The 27,262-nt window shown below is 39.9% G+C and overlaps 1 protein-coding gene across 1 annotated transcript; it reads right to left on the minus strand.

The window, feature by feature from the left end:
* Nucleotides 1–597: 597 nt before the first annotated feature.
* TNFRSF9 (TNF receptor superfamily member 9) lies at nucleotides 598–20,024 on the minus strand. Its single transcript, XM_040263334.1, has 7 exons — nucleotides 19,854–20,024; nucleotides 18,271–18,378; nucleotides 17,524–17,661; nucleotides 16,935–17,001; nucleotides 14,959–15,089; nucleotides 13,685–13,819; nucleotides 598–2,147 (listed from the first exon to the last, which is right to left on the minus strand). The coding sequence occupies exons 1-7, from the start codon at nucleotides 19,963–19,965 to the stop codon at nucleotides 2,059–2,061; spliced, it is 780 nt and encodes a 259-aa protein (XP_040119268.1). The 5' UTR covers nucleotides 19,966–20,024; the 3' UTR covers nucleotides 598–2,058.
* Between the last annotated feature and the right edge of the window lie 7,238 nt (nucleotides 20,025–27,262).

The following is a 27,262-nucleotide window of genomic DNA, read 5'->3' on the forward strand; positions in this document are numbered from 1 at the left end:
CAGGAGTACAAATGAGAACCACCACGGGGAAAAGCAGTTCAGCCCTGCAGAAGACTCTTTACTGCTCAGAAATATTTGCTGCCCCTCCCTGTGTGAAGATTATACTTTCCACCCTATAGTCGCCCATAGTTGGCTGCATGACCTTTTCTTAAAGTTAGAATCTAGTCAACTAAATATGAGCAAAGCGACCTGTGTTCCTTTGCCACGAGATGGTCAATGTTCCAAGGAGAAGGTGCTCTGGGATTTATACACCTAAATCCCAGAGTGAAATAACATGTGACAGAATCACAGCCAGCCTACAGTGGGCATACCATGACAGCCAGAAGATTACCTCTTTTGTGTGGTTGTGACCCATTAAGACTTTGGAGGTGGGGTCACTTGTTATTTCTGCATAATTTAGCACATCCTTACTGATATGGTACTAGTTCATGAAGTTGAACATTCAAATGCCTTAAGATCCAGAAATTCTTACTATAAGGAAGTTTCCCTAGAGACACTCATCAATGGGAAACACACAAAAGAACATTCACAGCAATATTTTCCATAATTATAAAAAAAAAAAACCTGGAAACAACCCAAATGTCCTGTAGTTCAGAGTGGAGTTGATAAATAAAAGTATATTTGCAAGACTATACAGCAATAAAAATGAAAGCATTCTAGCTATACAAAATAACATGAGTGAGTCTTATAAATATACTTTCCAGTGATTAAAGCACAATAAGTTTCCGTACAGCACAATACCATTTTCATAAAGGTCAATAACAAACGTAAGTAAACTAATTGTGGGGCACATAATTATAAGATAAATGGGTTTTTTAAAGCAGGAAAATGATAGACAACATTCCTGTGAGAAGTTTCTGGGTTTGGGGTGGGGAGGTGGATAGGAGATGAAGGAGGGAAGGAGCACAAGTATGGATGCTCTGATCCTGACTTTGACCCTATATGTCAGTTATTAAATATTCTAGGCTTTGTGAGCCATACAGTCTCTGTCACAACTACTCAGTTCTGTTGTTGTAATGCAAAGGGTACCTGAGGGTGACTTGTGTTTTCCAAAAAAAACTTACTTACAGACTCCAAAATTTGAGTTTCAGCTAATTTTATGTGTCATGAGATATTATTCTTATTTTGATTTGCTTTTAAACTATTTATACATGCAAAACCATACGAAGGCACACGGCATCTCAGATTTGGCCCATGGGAGTTTGGCAACTCTAGCTTGGTTGGGTGATGTGTTCATGGGTCTCCTAGTTTATGTGTATCAAATATTACAGTTAAAGTTTTTTAAGAATATAAAAAAGTAAGTTGTGACTCAGAGGGGAGTAGGACAAAGGTAGAAGATGTGAAGATGGAGAGGGCCACAGGATACCCATGGACTCTTCAAGACTCTTCATCAAGGTCTGCTGTTTTTCCTTTTTTTCCCTTTTTGTTTTTGACTGCATCACACAGCATGAGGGAATCTTAGCTCCCCAACCAGTGATCAAACCTGTGCCCTCTGCATTGGGAGTATGGAGTCTTGACTGCTATACCACCAGGGAAGTCCCAAGGTCTGCCTTTTTTTTTTTTTTCATTTTTTTGCTCTTGACCCCAAACTTGGGCCGTGATGATGATTGTCATCATTCTCTCCCCCGGCAGTGGAGGAGGCCCTTGTTGAGGATGCTTGAACCAGTGGAGAATCTGGTCGGGGATACTGTCTCCATCTTATGGCTTATTGACACATGTCATATGAGCACCAGAAAAAAGATAGAGCTGATTTTGATTATCATTTTAGCTGCACCATTGGATTCCATGATTAAATTTAAAATATACTTCTCTGGGTTTCAAGAAAACTAGCCTGAACCGCTTAAGCAGTATCTACAAAATGCCCCCTTCACCACCAGTTCTGTCCCATTTTTCTGTTCTGTTAAAAGTGCTACATCTTCAAAGGCCAATTCATTAGCATTTAGGAAAAGTTTGTTGGGGTAATCCTGGATGTGATCTGGAATGATGTTTTAGAAAGTACAATAGTGGGATCCTTCATATTTCTCCTGTGATTCTTTTCAAGAGTGTCCCAACACATCTTCACAGTTCACACTCTCCTTCCTCTTCTTCTGGAAATCGGCAGCTGCAGGCATCTTCCTCTTGGGCTGTTTGTACTGGTCTCATAAATGCTAAAAGGTAATTTAAAAGAGTTATCTTTCATTGTCTGTTTTAATCATTTAACATCCATTTTCCATAAATCCCATTTACAGAACATCTCTGAACAGCAAACATTCTCAGCTTTAGTTTGAACAAACTCATCAGCAAGAGAGGTAATAGCAAATATAAACTTTTTTCAGGATTATTTAAGATTTTTTTCTTTTTACCTAATACTGTTTTATTGGTCCTGAACAAACTAGTTTATTTGGTGTCCACAAAAGCTAAAAACAGTCTTGAGCATGAGTCATTATAGCATAAAATTAGTCATATGCCAAACATGATTGCAGTTTCAATTCAGCAACACATGTTTTAGTCTTGAGGGTTACTTAGATTTCACATTAGATGGTTTCTTTTGAATGAAATGCTTATGGCTCTGAGACGTTAAATATACTCCTACTGCTTCCATCAATTAGTAAGTAAAGAAATGATTTATGCACTAGCTTCCAGATTTTCATTTACATGTTAGTGTAAAGTATTTGTGCTATTGCCGAGTAACTTGAAATTCTAAAATAATACTAAAATTTATATATAGCTAACACACACACACACACATATGACTGTGGTCTCACACCCAAGTCCTTCAATTAAATATATATATATACATATATTAAAATATATATATATATATGTCATGTCCAACTCTTTGCAACCCCATGGATTATAGCCTGCCAGGCTCCTCTGTCCATGAGATTTCCCTGGTAAGAATACTGGAGTGGATTGTCATTTCCTTCTCTAGGAGAACTTCCCAACTCAAGGATTGAACCTCAAGGATTGTATCTCCTGAATTGGCAGGCAGATTCTTTACCACTGAGCCACAGGGGAAGCCCATATATACAGGTATATCAGTTAAATATATATATATATATACCATATACAATATAATATCAGTTAATATATATATGTATATTTTTATACCCTGACAAAGCAAAAAGCCCTACCCCAACTTTATATGCTTCTTAACTGTAAAAAAATAACAAAAGCTCAATAAGCACACCATCTCCAAGTCTTTAAAATCCCAATGAAATGTCCTTTTCCTTTCGAAATAGCATCAAAGATTAATTTTTAAATTAAAATTTGATTCTGGAAAGACATAGTAATCACACTTTCTTCTGTTCTTCCTGCTAAGTATTGCTGAAAATGCTGGAACTTTTATATAACAAACATAAGAAGAACCTGAAAGGTGGCAAGAAAGTAGACCTGTTAAGGATCTTGGAACCCAAGGAACTATGGCTTTGAGTTCCCTGAGTATTCTTTCTGCTTCATATGCCCTGGACTGGGAACTGTAAAAGTGGACTAATAAAAGTGGTCCCACACCCAAGCCCACCACTAAGACCCAGTAGAGCACTTAGACTTACACTCTTGCCAAGTGCTATCAAGGCTCACTGGCCCATACTCATTAGGGTGGCATTAGAGGAGTCCTAATGGAGAGTTAGGACTTCATCGCCACTCACAGTATCAAGGTCACCCTCAATCCCATCCATTTATTATCAGTGGAAGCCATGTAGGGAGCAGGAACAAAGTGCCTTAATCTAGCCAGAGTCTTATCAATGGAGGCTTAATGGGTAGCCTGAACCCCCACACATGTCTAGCAATAACAAGGATCCCATCCTGAGGAGGTCTAGGTGATGTAGATATTAGAGCTATCTGGCAAGGACATTAAAGTAGCCATCAAAAAGATGGATGCTTCAACAAGCAATTAGGAACACACTGGAAACAAATGAAAAATAAATACAAGATCTTAGAAAAGAATCAGGTGGCAATTTTAGAACTGAAAATTTACAATAACCACAATTTAAAATATCAGTCAATGGGCTCAGCACAAGAATGGAGAAGAAGAAAAGGAAAGAATCATTATCCCATCCGAACAGAGAGAAGAGACTGGGGGAAAAGTGAACAGAGCTTCCAGAACACGTGGGACTATAGAAAAAAAAAAAAAAAGACCAATATTGATGTCATTGGAGTCCTTGAAGAAGAGAAAGGGGGTAGGACTGAAAAAGTATTTGAAGAAATAATGGCTGAAAATTTGCCAAATCTAGAAAAAGCTTTAAATCTACAGATTCAGGAAGCTAAGTGAATCCTTCAATTCAAGTTCTAAAAACAAAAAGAAATCTTGAAAGCAGCCAGAGAGAAGTAACACATCACTTAGAGGGGAAGAGCAAATTAAATGACAGTGAATTTCTAATGAAAGCCAGAGAAAGAAAAGAGAAAACAAAAACAAAATAACACCTTAAGTCCTAACATATAAGTAATTATATTAAATGTACATTTTTAAAATATACCAATCAAAAGACAGAAATTAGTAGTGTGACCATTATATATTATCTATAAGAAATTTATTTCAGATATAAAAATGTAGGAAGGTTGAAAGTAAAAGGATGCAAAAAGATATACCATGTATATTATTAACTTTTAAAAAGCAAGAGTGGCTATATTACTATCAGATAAAGTAGACTTCAGAACAAAGAAAACTACCAGACACAGAGAGGGACCTTACATTATTAAGAGTCAATTCACCCAGAAAGCATGGCAGTACTAAATATGTATACAACAAGCAACAGAGCTACAAAATAGGTGAAGCAAAACTGATAAAAGTGAAAAGAGAAATATGCAAATTCACAATTATATTTGAAGAATTAAATGGCCTTCTTCCAAGAGTTGATAGAACAACATGACAGGAAATCAGAGATGATATAGAATTCAGCGACATCATCAATCAACAGGATTGAACTGATATTTATAGGACAGTCTATCCACCTTTTCAAGTGTCTAAGGGAGGACATCAAGACTGTATATTGTCACTCTGCTTATTTAACTTATATGCAGAGTACATCATGAGAAATGCCAGGCTTGACAAAGCACAAGCCAGAATCAAGATTGCCAGGAGAAATATCAATAACCTCAGATATGCAGATGACATTACCCTTAAGGCAGAAAGCAAAAAGGAACTAAAAAGCCTCTTGAAGAAGGTGAAAGAGGAGAGTGGAAAAGCTGGCTCAAAACTCAACATTCAAAAAACAAAGATCATGGCATCTGGTCCCACCACTTCATGGCAAATAGATGGGGAAACAATGGAAACAGTGACAGACTTTATTTTCTTGGGCTCCAAAATCACTGCAGATGGTGACTGCAGCCATGAAATTAAAAGATACTTGCTCCCTGGGAGAAAAGCTGACAAATCTAGATGACACATTAAAAAGCAGAGATATTACTTTGCTGACAAAAGTCTGTATAGTCAAAGCTATGGTTTTTCCAGTAGTCATTATGGATGTGAGAGTTGAATTATAAAGAGGGCTGAGCACCGAAGAATTGATGCTTTTGAACTGTGGTGTTGGAGAAGACTCTTGAGAGTCCCTTGGACTGCAAGAAGATCAAACCAGTCAATCCTAAAGGAAATCAATCCTGAATGTTCATTGGAGGGACTGATGCTGAAGCTGAAACTCCAATACTTTGGCCACCTGATGCCAAGAGCAGACTCATTAGAAAAGACCCTGATGCTGGGAAATATTGAAGACAGGAGGAGAAGGGGACAACAGAGGACGAGATGGCTGGATGGCATCACCAAGTCAATGGACATGAGTTTGGGCAAGCTCCAGGAGATGGTGAAGAATGTGGAACTTGGAGTGCTGCAGTCCATGAGGTCACAAAGAGTTGGACATGACTGAGTGAAAACAACAACAGAACAAAGACCAAGACAAACCATGACCGTGAACATGAATCAAACTTCAGCAAATTTAAAAGAAAGCACACAGAGGGTGTCCTCTTACTATAATGGAATCAAAATAGACATTCAACAACAGAAAGAAAACCAAGAAATCACCAAATACTAGGAAACTAAAAACCATACTATTAAATAATCAAGAGAAACACAAAAAGTACATTGAACTGAAAGAAAATGGAAAACAATATATCAAAATGTGTGGATACAGCCAAGTTAGTACTGAGGATACTTATAATATGAAGTTCTTATATTAGAAAGAGGAAAACTCTCAAACCAATAACATAACTTCCACCTAAATAGAAAAAGAACAAAATAAATCCAAGGCAAGCAGAAGAAAGGAGATAATAAAGGTAAAAGCAGAAACTGGTGAAATTGAAAATAGAACGATGACAAAGAAAATCAACGAAACAAAGAGATGGTTCTTTGAAAAGATCAATAAAATTGACAAATCTCTACCAAAACTTATTCACAAAAAAGGAGAGTGGCACCCATTACCAGTATCAGTAGGTGACATCACTACCGACCTGTATACAACAAAAGGATAGTACGGGAGTAGCATAAATAACTTAAGCACATAAATTTGACAACTTCGATGAAATGGACCAAGTCCTCAAAAAACATAAACTATCATAATTCACTCAATATGAATTAAATAACCTCAGTGGCCTATTAAGGAAATTGAATTTGTAATTAAGAAGCCTCAAAAAGAAAGCTCCATGTTCAGATAGCTTCACTAGACAAAGCTATTTAAAGAAGAACTAACACCAGTTCTACACAACCTCTTCCAGAAAACAGAATAAGTTGAGGAAGTCAATATTACCTTGATACCAAAACCAGACAAAGACAGTACAAGAAAAGAAAACCACGGGTCAGTATTCTTCATGAATATAGCTGCAAAAATTCTTAAAATATTCATGAAGAGAATTCAGACATATATAAAAATAATTATATACTATAACTAAATGGACTTTAATCCAGGGATGTAAGGTTAGTTTGAAATTCAAAAATCAGTCTACAGAATTCACCATCTCAACAGGCTAAAGAAGAAAAATCACATAATCAAATCAATTGATACCAAAAAAGCACCTGACAAAATTTAGCACTAATACATGATTTTAAAAAAATCTTCAGAGCACTTTCTCAACTTAATAAAGAATATCTGCTAAAATCTGTAACTCACATTACACTTTATGAAAGACTAAATACTTTTGCCCTGAGGGTTTTTTTTGCAGGCAAAGATATCCACTTTCACCACTGACTCAACATAGTCCTGGACATTCTAATTAGCACAATAAGGCAAGAAAAGAAATAAAAGGCATATAGATTGGAAATGAAAAAACACAAAACTTTTTTTTTGCAGATGACACTATGATCTACATAAAAAATCCGAAGAAATCTACAAAATACCCTAGAACTGGTAAGCAAGTTCAGAAAAATCACAGGACAAAACTCAAAGTACAAAAAAAACCACAACTATTTCTATATACTAGCAATGAACATGTCAAAAACCAAAATAGAAACCTATATGCAGGTCAGGAAGCAACAGTTAGAACTGGACATGGAACAACAGACTGGTTCCAAATAGGAAAAGGAGTACCTCAAGGCTATATATTGTCACCCTGCTTATTTAACTTATATGCAGAGTACATCATGAGAAACGCTGGACTGGAAGAAACACAAGCTGGAATCAAGATTGCCAGGAGAAATATCAATAACCTCAGATATGCAGATGACACCACCCTTATGGCAGAAAGTGAAGAGGAACTAAAAAGCCTCTTGATGAAAGTGAAAGTGGAGAGTGAAAAAGTTGGCTTAAAGCTCGACATTCAGAAAACGAAGATCACGGCATCCGGTCCCATCACTTCATGGGAAATAGATGGGGAAACAGTGCAAACAGTGTCAGACTTTATTTTGGGGGGCTCCAAAATCACTGCAGATGGTGATTGCAGCCATGAAATTAAAAGACACTTACTTCTTGAAAGGAAAGTTATGACCAACCTAGATAGCATATTCAAAAACAGAGAGATTACTTTGCCAACAAAGGTCTGTCTAATCAAGGCTATGGTTTTTCTTGTGGTCATGTATGGATGTGAGAGTTGGACTGTGAAGAAAGCTGAGCACCGAATAATTGATGCTTTTGAACTGTGGTGTTGGAGAAGACTCTTGAGAGTCCCTTGGACTGCAAGGAGATCCAACCACTCCATTCTAAAGGAGATCAGCCTTGGGATTTCTTTGGAAGGAATGATGCTAAAGCTGAAAATCCAGTACTTTGGCCACCTCGTGCGAAGAGTTGACTCATTGGAAAAGACTCTGATGCTGGGAGGGATTGGGGGCAGGAGGAGAAGGGGACGACAGAGGATGAGATGGCTGGATGGTATCACCGACTCGATGGACGTGAGTTTGAGTGAACTCTGGGAGTTGATGGACAGGGAGGCTTGGCATCCTGCAATTCATGTGGTCACAAAGAGTCGGACACGACTGAGCAACTGAAATGAACTGAACTGAACTGAAGATACAATATCATTTGCAATTCTAAAATTTAAATATTAAGGCCTAAATTTAAAAAACATGTGCAGGACTTGTATGCTGAAAACTACAAAGCACTGATGAAAGTAATCAAAGAAAATATACATAAATGGAGAGACACACTGTGTTCATGGACCGGAATAGTTAACATAGTAAGTGAGTGAGTGAAGTTGCTCAGTGGTGTCCGACTCTTTGCAACCCCGTGGACTGTAGCCTACCAAGCTCCTCTATCCATGGGGTTTTCCAGCCAATATTACTGGACTGGATTGCCATTTCCTTCTCCAGGGGATCTTCCCGACCCGGGGATTGAACCCGGGTCTCCGGCATTATAGACAGACGCTTTACCGTCTGAGCCACCAGGGAAGTTAACATAGGAAAGATCTCAATTCTTCCTGAACTGATGTACAGATTTAACACAATTGCTATCAGAATCCCAGCTGACTTTTTGTAGATAGAGATAAGATTATCCTAAAATTATCTTCATGAACTAGAATAGTCAAAACAATCTTGAAAGAGAAGAATAATGTGGGAGGGCTCATTCTACCCTATACCTAATTTCAAGACTTTTTTACAGCTACAGTAACCAAGACTGTGTGGTATTGGCAGAAGGAAAAAGACACAGATCAATGGAAGAGAAGAGAGAAACCAGAAATAGTCCTCACACAAGTACAGCCACCTGAGTTTTTACAAAAATGCAATGTTAATTCAATGGAGCAGAATAATCTTTCCAATAAATGATGCTGATGCCATTGGCCACCCATAGGCAAAAATAATAATAATTTTAAAATATTGACCTGAAACTCTCACACCTTATATAGAACTTAGCTAAAAATGAAATGTATATTTAAATGAAAACATTTAGCGTATGACATAAGAGAAAGTCTAAATCTTTGAGATCTAGGACTTAATAAAGAGTTCTTAGATGTAATCCCATAAATTTAAAATATTGGCCAGTTGGACTTCATCAAAATTAAAAACTTTTTCTCTGCAGAAGATCATGTGAAGAGGATGAAAAGGCAAGTGACAGACTGGAGAAAATATTTACAAACGTCATATCTGATAAAAGACTCATATCTTGGAACTTTAAAAAATAACTCAAATGTCAAAAGTAAGATAAGCAATCTAATTAGAAAATGGGTAAAAGACATGAAGGAACATTTCACTGAAGAAGATTGACAGATGGAAAATAAGTACGTGAAAAATGTTCAGCCTTTAGGGAAAGGCAAATTAAGCCCACATTAAGATATTAGTGCATATCTATTCAAACACCTGAAATTAAAAATTGCAACAATACAAAATGCTGACAAAGATGAGGAAAAACTGGATCTCTCACACCTTGCTGGTGGAAGGTTAAATGGTACAACTCCTGTGGAAAAGTGTTTAGCAGTTTCTTTTAAAAATGAACACATACTTATCATATGACCCAGTAATTGCACTCCTGGGCATTTATCTTCAAGACATGTAAGCTTATGTCCACACACGTCCTGTACATGATTATTCATAACAGCGCTAATGTCATAGTCATGGAATAGTTCTGCATTTTGACTGTGCTGCGGGTTTCACCAATCTACACGTGTGATAAAATGACATACACTAAACACAGGTGGCTCGCGGTAAAGAATTCACCTGCCAGTGCAGGAGCCGCAGGAGATGCGGGTTCGATCCCTGGGTCAGGAAGATCCCCTGGAGGAATAAATGGCCACGCACTCCAGTATTCTTGCTGAGAGAATCCCATGGACAGAGGAGCCCGGTGGGCTACAGTCCCTGGGGGTCACAAAGAGACACAGCCGAGCAACTGAGCATACACACGCGTGCAAATTAGACACACACAGTGCGCCAGTATCAGCTGCCTGGTTTTGATATGCGCTGTGTGCTGTGCTGTGCTTAGTCACTCAGTCACGTCCGACTCTGTGACACTATGGACTGTAGCCTGCCAGGCTCCTCTGTCCATGGCGATTCTCCAGGTAAGAATACTGAGTGCGTTGCCATGTCCTCTTTCAGGGGATCTTCCCAACCAAGGGATTGAACTCAGGTCTCCCGCATTGCAGGCAGATTCTTTACCATCTGAGCCAGCAGGGAAGCCCAAGAATACTGGAGTGGGCTTCCCTAGGGGAAGCTTCCCTAGGGGGCTTCCTATCCCTTCCCTAGGGGATCTCTAGGGTCTCCTGCATTGCAGGAGGATTCTTTACCAGCTGAGCTACCAGATAGTTAAATATGATGTGACCCCACGAATGGCACATATGACTTTTCTGTACTGTCTTTACAACTTCCTGTGAATCTCTATTTCAAAATAGAAAGTTTTAAAAAATAACCTAAAAATTTTTTAAATAGATGACAGTTCCATTGAAACTCCCTAATTACTCATAAATACTTTTGAAAACCATTTTATAAAGACCTTTATTGCAGTTTGGGGTAAAGCTGGGACGGATAGTTGTTTAAATCAGAAGTTTCGGTGAGAATTTAGAGGTTTAAATCAGAGGTTAAGACCTCAAAAAGAGAATCAAAGAACAAACCACAGGGTCGGAAAATATATCTGCAGCCCATGAACACTAGACTAAAAAATCCTATAGATTAGTAAGAAAATGACAAACAATCCAATGGGAAAAGGCTCAAAAGATCAGGTGATTTGCAGGAGAGGAAATCCTAGTGACCAAACATAACGTGATAAGATGTTCAGTCTCACCAGTAATCAGGGAAATGCAAATTAAAACCACGAGATACTACTACACACCCACCAGACAGATAAAAATTAAGAAGTCTGATAATGCTAAGTGTTAGCAGGGACTGGCACAAAAAGAATTCTCATACGCTGCTAATTGGACTCCTATCACTCTCAAAAAGTTTTATAAATCTAGTACTATGGACCAAGTAGATATGAGTTTGAACAAGTTAGTGATAGACAGGGAAGCCTGGTGTGCTGCAGTCCATGGGGTCGCAAAGAGTTGGACAAGACTGAGCGACAGAACTGAAGGACCAAGATACATATTCCAGCACCTTTATTCCTAGGTTTAAAAAAAGGAAGGAAAGAAACGTGCTTATGTACACTGAGATATATAGACAAAAATATCCAAATATTATTCTCTCTAAGAGCCCCAAATTGGAAACAACCCAATTGTCCAGGAATATTAGAATGGATAAACAAACTGTGATACAGTCCTTCAATAGAAGAACATTTAACAATGGAAATCAACTCAAGATAAATGCCACACATGGATGAATCATAAAGATACATTGTTGAGTGAAAGGGGAAAGGAAAATATAGAACAGATATAGTGTGATTCCACTGATCTGAAGTTCACAAGCAGCCAAATTAAACCATGTTCTTGGGTAGCAAAACTATAAGTAAGAGCAAGGAAGTGAATACCGTAAGAATCTAGATGTGGTTAGCACTAGCAGAGGGAGGGTTTTAGTCTGGAAGGAACACAAGAAGGGCTTCCGGGGAGCAAAGTGTGTTCTATTTCTTGACTTGGGTAGGGTTACACAGGTGTTCATTTTAGTTTGTTAAACAGAGGAGCCTGGCAGGTTGCAGTCCATAGGATTGCACAAAGTCTGACACAGCTGAAGCAACTTAGCTTGAATACATGCAAACTTTACATGCATGCATTTTTTTCTGTGTATTTCAAAATGTTGAAAATATTTTATATTGTTTCCAAAAAGAACCTTTATACAAATTAGTGTATTGCATCTTTAGATAAGACTTTACTAGTACTTTCCCTCCCATATTAAAAAAAAAACTTCTATACATATTTTTGACATTTTCTTGAAACAATGCAGGACTTTATGTCATTATTACTGATATTTTGTCTCCAGGGTCTTTGCCTTTTTTAAGAAAAAAATTCATTCTTAATTGGAGGATAATTGTTTTATTTGAGTCTGTTCTAGTTAAGTGGATGAACCTAGAGCCTGTTATACAGAGTGAAGTAAGTCAGAAAGAGAAAAACAAATACTATATACTAACACATATACATTGCATATGTGAGTGCTTAGCTGCTCAGTCTGTCCAACTCTTTGCAACCCTGGACTGTACCCGCCAGGCTCCTCTGTCCATGCAATTTTCCAGGCAAGAATACTGAAGTGGGTTGTCATTTCCTACTCCAAACATATACATTATCCTATGTAAAACAGATAGCTAGTGGAAAGTTGCTTGTAACACAAGGAACCTGAGAGGGGAAGGAGGGAGTGGGGAGTGGGAGGGAGGTTCAAGAGGGAGGAGACATGTTATACCTATGGCTGATTCATGTTTTTGTATAGCAGAAACTGACACAAGAGTATAAAGCAATTATCCTCCTATATTTTTAGCAATTTACAAGGAGACACTCTCTAATCATATTATGATGGTCTGGGCTACATTACAGAGCTCTTGGAGCAACCCTCTTGTATACGAATTCGTCTTAGTAAGTCTTTCCTGTTATCTAAGGTTCTGTCCTCCACAAAGTCAAAAATGCAGATTGCCTCCATCTACATGCCTTTTGGAATAAATATTAGTAGCTTTCATTTAGTGAATATTGACTCTGTGCTAGACACTTGCTGAATTCCTTATAGAAATAGTATCTTGTGTAGTGAGTGGAATCCATCATTGAAATTTCTCATTTAATCCAGACCAGTGTCCTAATGCCTCATCCCATTAAAACCACTTCAAACTCCCTTTTAGGGCTGCTATCTATGGGGTCGCACAGAGTCAGACACGACTGACGCGACTTAGCAGCAGCAGCAGCAGCAGGCCTTCTTCTAGCTGTGGGTCTAGCTTAGGTCAAGGTCATTTATCAGCCAGAGAAGTCGTGCTAGATGGGGCAATGTTGTTTTTGATTCCTCTTTTCAGTGTCCTGTATTCACAATTGAGTGGACACACACGCACACAGAGTTGTCCCAGTCTGCAGCACACTTAAAGTGGTAATTTTTCCAGAACCTCTGGGCTATGTTCTGCCATCACTGAGCTTTCTCTACCTCAGCCATGGGCCTTTGGGGCTGGGTCACTGTTTGTTGTGGGGCTGTCTTGTACATATAGGATTTTAGCAGCACTGCTGACCTCCACTCACTAGATACCAGAGCACAGCACCGCTTCCACCACCTCTTAGACTTTGACCATCAAACCTGTCTCCTGACACTGCTGAGTGTCCCCTGGGACCAAATTATCCTGCTTGATAACCACTGTGCTATACTAACCTAACTTCTGTAATTAAAAATAATAATCATCATCTTTTGCTTTCTACTGCAAAACGTCTAGCCTCAGAAAGCTCATATCTCACACTTTTATATTCATCTTACGTTGTTTGAATATATACAGGAGCTTCTTTCTGCCCTGTTTAACCACAGAGAAACGGAGAATCACAAAGGATGCCAGGCACAGCATGGCAGCTGATGTCAGGGCAAGGAAGAAGATGATGATCTGGGAGGTGAGACCTGTAGAAAAAGACCAAAAGGAGAAATATCATCTGACATCCCTCATATGTGGAATCTAAAAGAGATGATACAAATGAACTTACTTACAAAATAGAAAGAGACTCACAGACTTAGATAACGAACTTATGGTTGCTGGGAGAAGAATGGCGGGAAGGGATAGTTAGGAAATTTGGGAAGGTTATGCATGTACTTCTATATGTCCTACTACATAGCACATGGAAATCTACTCAGTGTTATGTGGCAGCCTGGATGGGAGGGAGTGGTGTGGAGGAGAATGGATACATGTATGTATGTACGGCTAAGTCCCTTAGATATTCACCTGAAACTACCACAACATTGCTAATTGGCTATTAACAAAATAGCCAATACAAAATAAAAAGTTTAAAGTTTGAAAAACAAAAAAGAGCAAAAGGAAAACTGAGGCAAAAATATAATTTTCCAAATATGCTGATGTAAACTTGCATTTGTAAACTCTTCAGCATGAGAAGAGGTGCTTCGGGCATCTCCCACCGGCTCTTTTAGTGAATTTGCCTGCTTGCTTGTTAAGAAAACTTAAAAAAAAAAAAACTTTAATAATGTTGTTCCTTTGTTGTTGATTTTTAGTGACTAAGTCGTATCCGACTCTTTTTCGACCCCATGGACTGTAGTCCACCAGGCTCCAATGTCCATGGAGTTCTCCAGGCAAGAATACTAGAGTGGGTTGCCATTTCCTTCTCCAGGGGATCTTCCCGACCCAGGGATTAAATCCATGTTTCCTGAATTAGCAGGTGGATTCTTTACCACTGAGCCACCAGGGAAGCCCAATAATTTTCCTAGAGACCCACAAAATTAAGTGGTTTGGCCTTCTAGGATATAGGAAACATGGGACTCTATCACCATTGTTATTTGGCAAGATCAAAGGGGTTAGTGTCTATTTGGATCCAATCTCACCTTGCTCTGCTCATTAATATGTAACTCAGACTGAATAATAAACACTGATGAAAGAGATGGGTCCCCTGAAGCCAGAGTAAGAGAAAGAAGGCATGTCGGAGGTGCCTGCTATAGATTAACATGCAAGACATCAGGACATTGGGGTGATTTAGATGCCAACCAGAAGGGCCATGATACATTCACTTATTTAACAGCAACAAACCAGCTACCTGGCTCTCTCCCAGAGGCAGGCACGATGGTGGAGGATGCACCTGGAGAGAAGTCAGGTGGCGGTGGTCCACACACTACGTCACTTTCCTTCGTCCCATTTACAAGGACAGCCTTTCCATTCAAAGAACAGCTTAGAGGGTCCAATGAAAAGAGTTCAAATAATTAATTCAGGTACAGATCATTCTAATTTTAAAAGACTGACATTTTCTACTCGATTAAGGAGTTCTAGTGACAAGGGTATGTGGATCTGGGTTTATAGACAAAGCAAGGATATTTTGAAAAACTTCACTGAACATCGGGCTTCCTCCAGTGTTCCCTTGGCTTTCACGGCTCTCCACAGTCCATCTCACTCTACTTGTCCAACTGGCTTCTTCTTCCTCCCCAGTCTGGAGAACCCTGGCCCATGAGAGCCTACATCAGGCTGTTGCCTGGTTAGTCTGTCACCTCCACCTTCTTAAGTGTATTTGAGCATCTCTGGCACACAGAAAGGACAGACAACTTAGCTTAGGGTTGTAGTGGTGTGTGTGACAGTTGCTCAGTCATGTCCGACTCTTTGCAACCCCATGGACTGTAGCCAGCCAGGCTTCTCTGTCTGTGGGATTTCCCAGGCAAGAATACTGGAGTGGGTAGCCATTCCCTTCTTGAAGGGATCTTCCTAATCTAGGGATCGAACCCTGGGTCTCCTTAATAGGGTTAGGATTTCCTAACCCCATGATGTGTTGGCATATGACAGATCAGAGTTTGAGTCCTGAGTTGGTCTTTTTGCAGAATGACCTTGGGCAAGTTAGGAAATTTCTCTACAGCTCATCTGAAAAATAAGATATCCATGTCCCAGGGCTGTTGTGAAGAGTAAATGATTTTATGTGCCTGGCTCACTCCCTATTAATTGTAGCCATAATCATTGTTGGGACTTCCCTGGTGGCTCAGATGGTAAAGAATCTGCCTGCAATGCAGGAGACCTGAGTCTGATCTCTAGGTTGGGAAGATCTCCTGGAGGAGGGCATGGCAACCTACTCCAGTATTCTTGCCTGGAGAATCCCCATGAATAGATGAGCCTGGTGGGCTACAGCCTATGGGATTGCAAAGAGTCGGACACGACTGAGCAATGAAGCACATGATTGTGGTCATCATCAACATCATCATTGCCCTATGTCTCTCCCCTGTCCTTTACCTAACACGAACCCACCCATTCCCCAAAGCCAGTTCAATCCCACTTTCCACACAGACTCACTTCGCTGCTCAGAACTATTTGTGTCAAAAGACAAAAAACAAAAATAAAATAACAAAACTTTCTAATGTGCTATGAATCAATACTTTTGTAAAACACAATAAGAATGTAAAGGTAAAATAATAATAAAAATGATCTTGTAAGAAAATAAAATGCAAAAGGAACAAAGACATACAAAATACACTGTTGGCTGTTTGACTGCCTGGGATGGTCTTATTTGCCCAAGTCTATGTTAATGATTCCAAGGAAAGGAAAGATATTTTACCCTCTTCTATATCATTATCAGTACTGGCACGAGCACTTGAAGATGGACTGATCAATAAGGAAAGATTAGAGGCAGCAAAGAGATTGGAGGGAGACAGAAGAACTCTTGGGGCAGACAGTAACTAAGTTCCACTGGCAAATCTGACTTAGCTGTTCTGGGCATTACTCCTGGAGAAAATGCCCATTTTGGCAAACCAGTCACAATGACCTCATACCATTCCCATGCTGCCTATTTGCACAGTTACTCCATATTTACACTTGACAGGTTTAAAAAAGCATCAGTGAGTGGGAGGGAAGTTCAAGAGGGAGGGAACATATGCATACCTATGGCTGATTCATGTTGATGCATGGCAGAAAACAATACAACGTTGCAAAGCAATTATCCTCCAATTAAAATAATTAATTAACTAAAAATTTTAAAAGCATCAGTTGGAAAAGTTAACCCAGACACTTTACTTTTAAGCAAAAAGAAATGATACATACTCTGTCCAAGGTCGACAGATGCCGTGTTCCCGATCATTAAATGTCCCAAAAGAGCAGTCTTTACAACCTTTTATAAAAATTAAAGGAATAATAAAAGGAAGCATTTTTATCATTTTAAACTTTCCCTGAGATGAACATGATCTCATAACAATAAAGTCATTAATTTAATATGATCTGTGCTGATTATCCAACAATTCTTCCTGAATTTCATTAGTGATAAACAATTCTTCTTGAACAGTAGATGATAAATATAATCCTGTAATAAAGTTATTAGCTTAATACAATCTACACAGATTGTTCAACAGTTTTTCTTGAAATGAAACCCTAATATGACTAAAGGTTTTTATTCTAATTATATGTATAGTATTGTATATGCATGCAAAAAGCATGGTTCTGATGAAAAATTTTGTCATCTCAAATTAGTTTCATTGACTGAAAAGTAATTTTGCAAATATCAGATATGTGACTCCATGGTTCATTATTTATTACTTAAAGGTTCTACAAATCTGTTTTATAATCAAAGGACCATGAACTAAGCGAATGATGTAAGTCTAGATAACAAATTTGCACCCTACAAGAGGAAACTTACCCTCATTTGTTAATTCTTGACCTTGTTTACAGTCCTTTGCACACATGGAGCATCCTGCCCCTTGGCAGTGGAATCCTGAAATGCATTCACACTCTGCATCGCTGGTGGGGGAACACGGCTTCTTGATCCTGAAAATACCTACAAAGTCCGTCAGGGTTACATTGACCCTTGACCTCCAAAAGCAGGAAGCAAATTCATGTTCTGCAATAAAGACTATGCTCGTTCTACTTCTAACGTTCCTTAATGACCTCAGGGGCTTTCCTGGTGGCTCAGCGGTAAAGAATCGTCCTGCAATGCAGGAGACTTGGATTCAATCCCTGGGTTGGGAAGATCCCTTGGAAAAGGAAATGGCAACCCACTCCAGTATTCTTGTCTGGGAAACCTCATGGACAGAGGAGCCAGATGGGCTACAGTCTACGGGTCATATAAGAGTTGGTCTCGACTTAGCGACCGAACAAACAACGACCTCAGAGTACAAAGCTTACTTTTAAATAACTAAAGAAGACATTTTACATTCTGCTATTAAAAGAATTCTCTCTTGTCCAGTGAGTGTTCCCTCTAATATTTAAAAAGCTCAATCCACCAGTGTTGGCTCTTACAGTAAATTATTTTACTGGACCCTGCCTGTTGGCAGAGGAATCGGCCAACCCGACACTTCAGACATTCAGGCAAGATCAGTACACTAGGGAATAAAAACTTGTCTTCCCAACACATATCGGCATAAAGACTACATTTTTAAAATCATACCTTCACACTTTCTGCATATGTCACAGGACTTCTGTCCACTTGTGCTGGAGAAACTGTTTAAAGGACAAGAAATGCAAGGCTCCAGGCTGCTTTTCCCACAGAAAGTACCTAAAAAGGGAAGATAAGAGCTGTTCCTGTTTTTCAATGGACAGTCATCACCTGAAGTATTATGAGGTTCACAGAATACGAAATAAAGATTCGATTTCTAGGTAACATAGCAACGCACTTTATTTGTTGATCGACTGTTTTAAATTATCCATTTGGGGCTTCCCTGGTGGCTCAGTGATAAAGAATCCACCTTCCAATGCAGGAGATACGGGTATGATCCTTGATCTGGGAAGATCCCACATGCCTGGGAGCAACTAAGCCTGTGCTCTAGAGCCCACAAAGCCACAACTGTTGAAGCCCAAGCACCCTAGAGCTCATGCTCTGCAAAAAGGGAAGCCGTCACAATGAGAAGAAGCCTGCGTGCCGCAACTAGAGAGCAGACCCTGCTTGTCACAGCTAGAGAAAAGCCCACACGGCAACGAAGACACAGTACAGCCAAAAAAAATCCATTTGCAAGGTTGCCCTAAGTGTGATCATAGAATTAAAAATAGCAAAGTGTAGATAGAGCACCAAACAAATCAACAGGAAAACACAGTTTTTTTAATCTATTGAATAAAACAGAGTTTCTCTTGATTGATCTGGGAGACCAGTATGACTGGATTAAGGAGGAGATCAATGTCCTTTATTGGCACACTAACATTTAAATGTGTCTGCCTTTTCCCACTCTGTTAAGCCACTTGCTTATTCCTTGTTGCACCCCCGGTCTGAATATTTGTCCTCATATACCAAGCTTTTTGTTAAGGTCTTTTCCTGTACTGTGCACTGATCTAAGCCGATCATACAGTCCTTCCAGCAATCAATCCTATGATAGGTCCTCATATCACCCCTACATGACAAAGCTGAGACACAAGAGATTAAGTGACAAGGCTATGTTCACACAGCTAAGATGCAGCATCCAAGAAATATTTGTAAATGAATGAATAAAAGATATTAATGGAGGGGAGGGATAAATTAGGAGTATGGGATTAATAGATACACTGATATATATATATATAGATATCTTTATATATATATATATATATATATATATATATAAAGATCCCCTGGAGGATGGCATGTCAACCTAGTCCAGTATTCTTGCCGAGAGAATCCCATGGACAGAGGAGCCTGGTGGGCCACAGTCCATGGGGTCACAAAGAGTTGGACACAACTGAAGCAACTTAGCATGCACAAGCACAGACATATACATGTGTGTGTGTGAATCATGGAAGATTCCCTGGAGAAGGGAATAGCTATCCACTCCTTATTCTTGCCTAGAGAATTTCATGGACAGAGGAGCCTGGCGGACTACAGTCTATGAGGTAGAATCAGACATGACTGAGGAGCTAACACACTGAAACTAATGCAATATTATAAATCAACTATAGTTTAATTTTTAAAAAGGATCATTAAAACAGAGCTAATTAGCTCTCACTAGCAGACTAACTGAACCATGTTTTCAACAGATCAAGCACACGTGATAATTTGGTTCTTACCTGCTGAACAGTTACAGAAATCCTGCAATGATCGTGTCCTCTCAAGATTCATGACCAATAGCACAGTAGCCACTATGTTGTAATAGCCATTTCCCATGATGAAATCTTGCATAGATTTATTAGCCAAGCGGAGTCCAACAGAATTTTAATCAAAGTAGCTGGTTTCACAAATATCCACTCTGCAGAAGGTAAAAAGTTTCAAGGATGAGGTGGTTTCTCCTTTCATAATTATCAACAGTTCACCTATTTATTACCTGTGCATTTCTACAAGATCACAACTCAGGGATTTTCAAGAGCAATTAATGATGGAATACCACGGAAAAGTAGTGAATTCATAGAAACTTCTATGATAAGACCTGCATGATTAAACACACAGCTTTGTGCAGATTTGCCAAAGTCTATGAGTGCACTTTCCAACATGCTTTGCCAAAATGCAGAAATAACAATAGCAAGAACTTTTGGGGACTTTCATAGATATTCAGCATTAGCATCTAGATTTCAACAATGGCAGCGGCATACTGTCACTGAAATAACAGTCTTTAAAAAGAGAATCTGACAGTTCAGCTCTATGAGAAGACACCTCATTATTAAAATTCCTCCTTTGTCCAAACAGTATGTGGAATTACAACACCTAATTGCGAAAATGTTGAAAGACCACCCTGTTGAACTCACTATCACACTTTCTTAATAGATATGTATTTGTTCATTTTGAGATTTGAAGTCATAAAACTAGAGTCCAACAATCTCTAGAGGCCAGGTTCCTGGTCTTTATTTAATGGGCTGTGGAATGAAAGTCATTAGAAATTAGAAGGGAAGAAAGTCTAGAAATGTACAAAGGGAACAAAGCTCCCATCCTCATCCCTACTCGGTTCTTCCTCTCCTCCCCGCACCATCTGCCCCAAATGGACAAACCTGGAGATTGCAGGGCTGCTGAAGAACTTTGCTTCTTGATCTTCACAGCAGTGAGATTCTGCAGCTGAGAAGAGCTGCAGGTCAAAGACTCTCAGAGGGAGTTTGGTGACTCAGCGGGGGCGGGGCCTTGTGGGAAATCCCCAGAGACAGCTCTGAGAGGTATAATAGCTCACTTGGTATTTGCTGACCTTAAAGTCCCTTAGAGGTCTGTCCCCACTTGATAACGCAATTCAAACTAAAAGCAGCCCCCTAATGTTAGGGTATTTTTGTTTGTTTGTTTCAGATGACTTTGGCAAATGGATTTTGTCACTTGAAAGTAGTTCTCTGTGCTAAAGCTTTTAAGGCATCCTCAATATATGTGAAGCCCTCAACGGGCTTCTCTTGTAGCTCAGCTGGTAAAGAACATGCCAATGTAGGAGACCCAGGTTCGATTCCTGGCTTGGGAAGATCCCCTGGAGAAGGAAATGGCAACCCACTCCAGTATTCTTGCCTGGAGAATCCCATGGACAGAGGAGCCTGGCCGGCTATAGTCCATGGGGTTGCAAGAGTCGGACACGACTTAGCAAGTAAACCACCACCAACATATTGGAGATTTGAGGGAAGAAACCCACTTCTAAAGAAAGATCAGCACTCCTGTCAATTACTACCCCTTAACCCTATAATAACAGGGTTAATCACCATAGTACTAGTGATGCTATAGCTATAATTTATTTACTGCAGCTGATGATCCAGGCATCAGAGAAGTAACTAAGCTGCAAATGATCCCTAAGAGTTGATATGATGATGAGGAGGAGGAAGAGGGTATTATGCAAATAAGAACGTTGGAGCTATGAGTCTGGCCAAATTATCAGCAAGTCTAACCAAGGACAATTTGACTCCTTTTGACTGTGCTTGCTGTGTGGGTGAGATGGAAGAAGGAGAAAGAAATGGAGGGGAACTGGAGACAAAGGAAACAGAATTCATGTGGCTGGTGACTTCATTGGGTGAAGCTGTGATTTATGAGGGTTTTTGTTGTTATTGTTGTTTGGTCAATAAGTCATATCTGACTCTTTGTGACCCCATGGACTGTAGCCTGCCAGGCTCCTTTGTCCATGGGGTTTTCCAGGCAAGAATACTGGAGTGGGTTACCATTCTCTTCTCCAGGGGATCTTCATGACCAGGGGTCAAACCCACTTCTCCCACCCTTACAGGTGGATTCTTTACCACTGAGTCACCTGGGAAGCCAATGAAGGATTTTAGAAAATTATTATTTCAAATTTAAAAAAAAAGAATAAGAGGATCAGGAGAGGAGGCAGAGCAGGAAGAGGAGGAGAATGCTTTCAAAATGCTAAAACACTGAGTCCAGCTAGGGGCCCTCAGGAAGACAAGTAAGGGAACTAAGAGGAAGAGTGATTTCCAGTAAGACAGATGTTTTTCTATAAGATCCAAACAGTTTCCATCCCTGGGTCAGGAAGATCCCCTGGAGGAGGAAATGGCAACCCACTCCAGTATTTTTGCCTGGAGAATTCCATGAACAGAGGAGCCTGGCACACTTTGGGGTCCATAGGGTCGCAAAGAGTCATACCTGACTGAAGTGACTTAGCATGCAGGCATTTGTGCTTAATACATACCCTCTTTCAGGGGATCTTACAAACCCAGGGATCAAACCCAGGTCTCCCACATTGCAAGTGGATTCTTTACCATCTGAGCCACCAGGGAAGCCCCTTACATGTCTCTACAACTCCTATTATGCCATCAACCTCCTTAGAAATGTTCATGGCTTCCTGTCGTGTATAAAAGAAAACCTGGACTCTGTAGTCCAGTATTCAAGGACTTTCCAGATCTGATCTGAAATTGTTTAAAAAAAAATATATATATATATAGTCAGCCTTTGAAACCATACATAAATTACACCTGTTTAAATGTGTACATTTCTGTGGAGTTTAGAATATTCACTATATTGTGCAGCCATCACCAGTATATCATTGAAGAACATTTTTGTTAGTCCAAAAGGAAGCTCTGTATATCCATTAGCATCACTCCTCAATCCTCCTTCCTCCAGCCCTTGGTAGCCACTAATCTACTTTCTGTTTCCATGAATTTGCCAGTTCTGGACATTTCATATATTTATACATAAAATCATATGCTAGCTGGTCTTTGGTGTTGGACTGCTTTCACTTAGTTTAGTATTTTCAAGGTTCTTCCATGATGCAGCATGTATCAGTATTCTCCTCCTTTTTCAGGGCTTAATACTATTCCATTCTGTAGGGTTACTGCATTTTGTTGATCCATTCATCAGTTGATGGACACTTGAGTCATTTCCACTTTTTGACTGTATAAATAACACTGCTATGAAGATCATTGTACAAAGTTTTGTATGAACATGTTTTCAGTTCTCTTGAGTGTGGAATTGCTCCATTGTGTGGTCATCCTATTTCACTTTTTGAGGGATTACCAGGCTGTTTCCCACAGCAGCTGCAGCATTTTACATTCCCACTAGCAATGAATAAGGGTTTCAAATTCTCCACATCCTTGCTACCACTTCTTGGTTTTCTGTGGGTTTTTCTCTTTCAACAACAACAAAATTTTTTATTATAGCCATCCAAGTAGGTGTCAACTATCTCACTGTGGTTTTGATTTGTTACTCATGCCCCAATCTTATCAACCTCACCCACACCCCATGAAAGGGGAATAGTAGAGTATAGCACGTGGTTAAGAGTCCAGGTTTTCTTGTCATGGTGATCTGGATCAAATCTAGGTTTTGCTATCTTGATGGTAATGCAAATTTGGGCAAGTTTCTTGGGTTCACTCAGTGGTGTCCGACTCTCTGCAACCCCATGGACTATAGCCCGAAAGGTTCTTCTGTCCATGGGATTTCTCAGGCAAGAATCCTGGACTGCGTTGCCATTTCCTTTTCCAAGGGATGTTCCTGACCCAGGGATCAAGCCCACGTCTCCTCTGTCTCCTGCATTGGCAGGTAGATTCTTTACCACTGAGCCACCTGGGAAGCCCCCACACTACGCCTAACCTTAGCCAAAAGGCCGAAAACCCCCTAAATCTCAGCTTTTCCAGCCATGCCTTACAGACACAGGAACCTTGTACCCCATCTTCATTTAGAGAGGATTAAATGAAACAGTGAATATGAAGTGCTTAGTTCAATGCCCGGCACATAGTTCTCAAGAAAGGAGTAGCTGTGATTATAAGACTTATTGTTACAAAAATTTCCCTCCCTAGCCTCCTATAGCCATGATCAGTAAAGCAACCAGGGCAAGTATCAGGAGAGAAGAAGAAAAATGCCTGGGCTATCTACAAATTTATTCCTAGATTCTGAGCATCATCTGAGAGTCATTCTCCCTGTGATAACTGTGGGAGCCCCTCCACCAACTTCAGCAGAGTTGGCCAAATGTAGGAGCATCACAATGTACAAATTGCACTGCTGATAATTTCCTAACACTTTCAACGTCACAGCCTAACCTCATTTACATGTGGGGTTCTGGGTTTAACACGACAGTCTGACATTTAACTGGACTATATTTTTATTTAACTCAATGCTACTTGCTAATTTACATTTTGGATATTCTGTGGGCAGAGGTATTACCTCCCCTGAAAGTGATTATGTGTTGTTTCCTAGCACAGGAATTAGCTCACTTTCTGAATCTTGGCCAATGACATAAGAGTTTTTACTGAGCTCAAAAGATTCTCAAGATTAGTTTTACCAGCCTACAGTTAAACAAAATCAACTACTCCAGAATTATTCTACTGAAGACTGTGTACAGATGGCTTCATCTGGGTGTGTCAAGAGGTTGATAATGTTCACATTACTGCATTCTTGTTTGATAAAATCATAATAGGAGGCTAAAGCAATTCTATTGCTAGCTAGATGCTCATAATGTTTAAGCTAGCCAAAGATGTAATACACTTTTAGCACAATTTTCATTTGCCTTAAAATATATATCACATTGCTTTATTTATTTTAGCCTTCTAAACTGTTCAAGGCAATAACAAAAGAATCATCTCTTCCAAAAAGCCTTCCCAAACTAAATCAGAGATAACCCCAACAAAGTATCAGCACAAACAACATCAGCAATAATATTTGTTTCATCATATTCTAAACATCTCATTCTAAGCCAGGGCAGAGATTTTGTTTTAATTTGATTGGTTGTGGATCTAAGACTGAATATCTCAAGTGAGTATAGTTTGAGGCTAAACAGCATGAAGGTTCAACTACTCTAAATAAGATAAAAGACAATACTTAGAGAATGAGAAATAGACCCTGAAAATAAGCTTCTTATAAAATATGCTCCTGTCCTGCCAGCACACATATTAGAAGTATTCTCAACCATAGATTATTCACTGTCTGCACTTGTTATTTTCCCAAAGTGAAAGTGAAAGTCGCTCAGTCATGTCCAACCCTTTTAGACCCCATGGACTATACAGTCCATGGAATTCTCCAGTCCAGAATACTGGAGTGGGTAGCCATTCCCTTCTCCAGGGGATCTTCCCAGCCCAGGGATCGAACCAGGGTCTCCTAAACTGCAGTCAGATTCTTTACCAGCTGAGCTACCAGAGAAGCCCCTATTTCCCCAAAGGTGGATATTTTCAAGGTTCAGTGTCCCCACCCTTCCCCCAAGCATCTATCCATCCAGCTCAGGGAACAGTCTCTGTTGGGGATAATCGAGGCTCGTGATGCCAATAGGAGTTCTGACACGTGGGAAGGAGTCAACTAAAAAGGAAATGGAAAAGAGAAAGTGATTGGGAAATCAGAGGAAGAACGCAGAGTGGAGCAAAGAAAGAAGCACATGTTGTAAAGAAAAGTGGGATGTCAGCCATCATATATGCTGGCTTTTCCTCCCTCTTCACGCTTTCTCTGTGTGATAACCAGGTCTCTGTGAGTGACCCGTAGATCCGTCCCTCCAACTTCAGACCACCTCCAATGCTGCAGCGCCCAGGACAAAAGGGCAAATGAAGGCTCGCATTGCATATATCCAGATACTCAGAAGAGACACATCAAGCTAAACACACTGTTGCATAAAATCCGTTCTGTCCAGGGCAGGGCCCCACAGATCCAACAGACACAATGAACGCATGGTACCTCCAGTGGCTGGAGTTCTGGTGCTTCATGCTGGCATAGGGAACACATAATGGTACCAATGGCTCTACCGCCCTCAGAGATAACACTGTCTGGCCCCAGGTAAACACCTCCCCACAGCTCTTTTCTTCATCCTGAAACCCAAGGTGACACAGTTTCTGTGCTGTGTTGCTCTCAAGCAGAGCAGCCCCACCTCGGGGAGTGTGAGCCACTGAGGTACAAGGATTGGGAAAGGCAAATCAATTAGTCAAATCCTTCTCAGAGACCCATGCTGCAACAATAACAGATTATGCAAGAATATTATGTGAAATAAAAAGCAGAGACATCACTTTGCTGACAAAGGTCCATCTAGTCAAAGCTATCATTTTTCCAGTAGCTATATATGTATGTGAGAGTTGAACTAGAAAGAAGGCTGAGTGCCGAAGAATTGATGCTTTCAAACTGTGGTGCTGGAGAAGACTTTTGAGAGTTTCTTGGACAGCAAGGAGATCAAACCAGTTGATCTGGAAGGAAATCAACCCTGAGTATTCATTGGAAAGACTGATGCTGAAGCTGAAACTCCAATACGTTGTCCACCTGATGCAAAGAGCCGACTCATTAGAAAAGACCCTGATGCTGGAAAAGATTGAAGGCAGGAGAAGGGGACTACATAGGATGAGATGGTTGGATGGCATCACCAACTCAATGGACATGAGTTTGAGCAAACTCCAAAAGATGGTGAAGGATAGAGAAGTCTGGTGTGTTGCAGTCCATGGGGTCACAAAGAGTCAGACACAACTTAGTGACTGAACAACAACAACAAATAACTTCCCAGAAGTCCCAAGTGTCTATGATCTTGACGTGATTTATGTTCCCATTTGTGGTTCTCAAAGTCCTTGTGAATTACCATGGAATTCAAAATAATTGCACAAGGGACTTCCCTGGTGGTCCAGTGGCTAAGACTCCATGCTCCAAATGCAGGGGTTGTTGCTGTTGTTCATAGTTCAGTCACTAAGTCATGTCTGACTCTTTGAAACCCCATGAACTGCAGCATTCCAGGCTTTCCTGTCCTTCACTGTCTCCTGGAGTTTGCTCAAACTCATGTCCACTGAATCAGTGATGCTATCTAACCATCTAATCCTCGGCCACAATGCAGGGGGCCTGGGTTCAATCCCTGGTCAGGGAACTAGATCCAGCATGCTGCAACTAAGACCTGGGCAGCCAAATTAATTAACTAATTAAAAATTTTTTTTAAAAAGAAAGAAATGTATTTTTAAAAGTAGTTGCACAAGAAATCTGAAGAAGGCTTTGCAATATTAAGTGGTTCATGTCACTCAAATCTCCATCTATGTAGTAAGTAGCATGAGAACTGTAATATTGGTTCCTTTCAGGAATATACTAGGACACTGAATTCCAGAATGGCAGATATTTTTACTTTTTATAAAAGTAT

This window comes from Oryx dammah, unplaced genomic scaffold, assembly GCF_014754425.2.
Source record: "Oryx dammah isolate SB20612 unplaced genomic scaffold, SCBI_Odam_1.1 HiC_scaffold_21, whole genome shotgun sequence".
NCBI classification, from domain to species: Eukaryota; Metazoa; Chordata; class Mammalia; order Artiodactyla; family Bovidae; genus Oryx; species Oryx dammah.

Bases quoted from the DNA above. Each gene is read 5' to 3' on its own strand.
- TNFRSF9 (XM_040263334.1), bottom strand. From the start codon at position 19,965: ATGCAAGATTTCATCATGGGAAATGGCTATTACAACATAGTGGCTACT. The intron at 17,662-18,270 runs GTATGATTTTAA...CGGACTTTGTAG, and splicing joins CATATGCAGAAAGTGTGAAG to GTATTTTCAGGATCAAGAAG. The intron at 17,002-17,523 runs GTAAGTTTCCTC...TTTTTATAAAAG, and splicing joins TCAAGAATTAACAAATGAGG to GTTGTAAAGACTGCTCTTTT.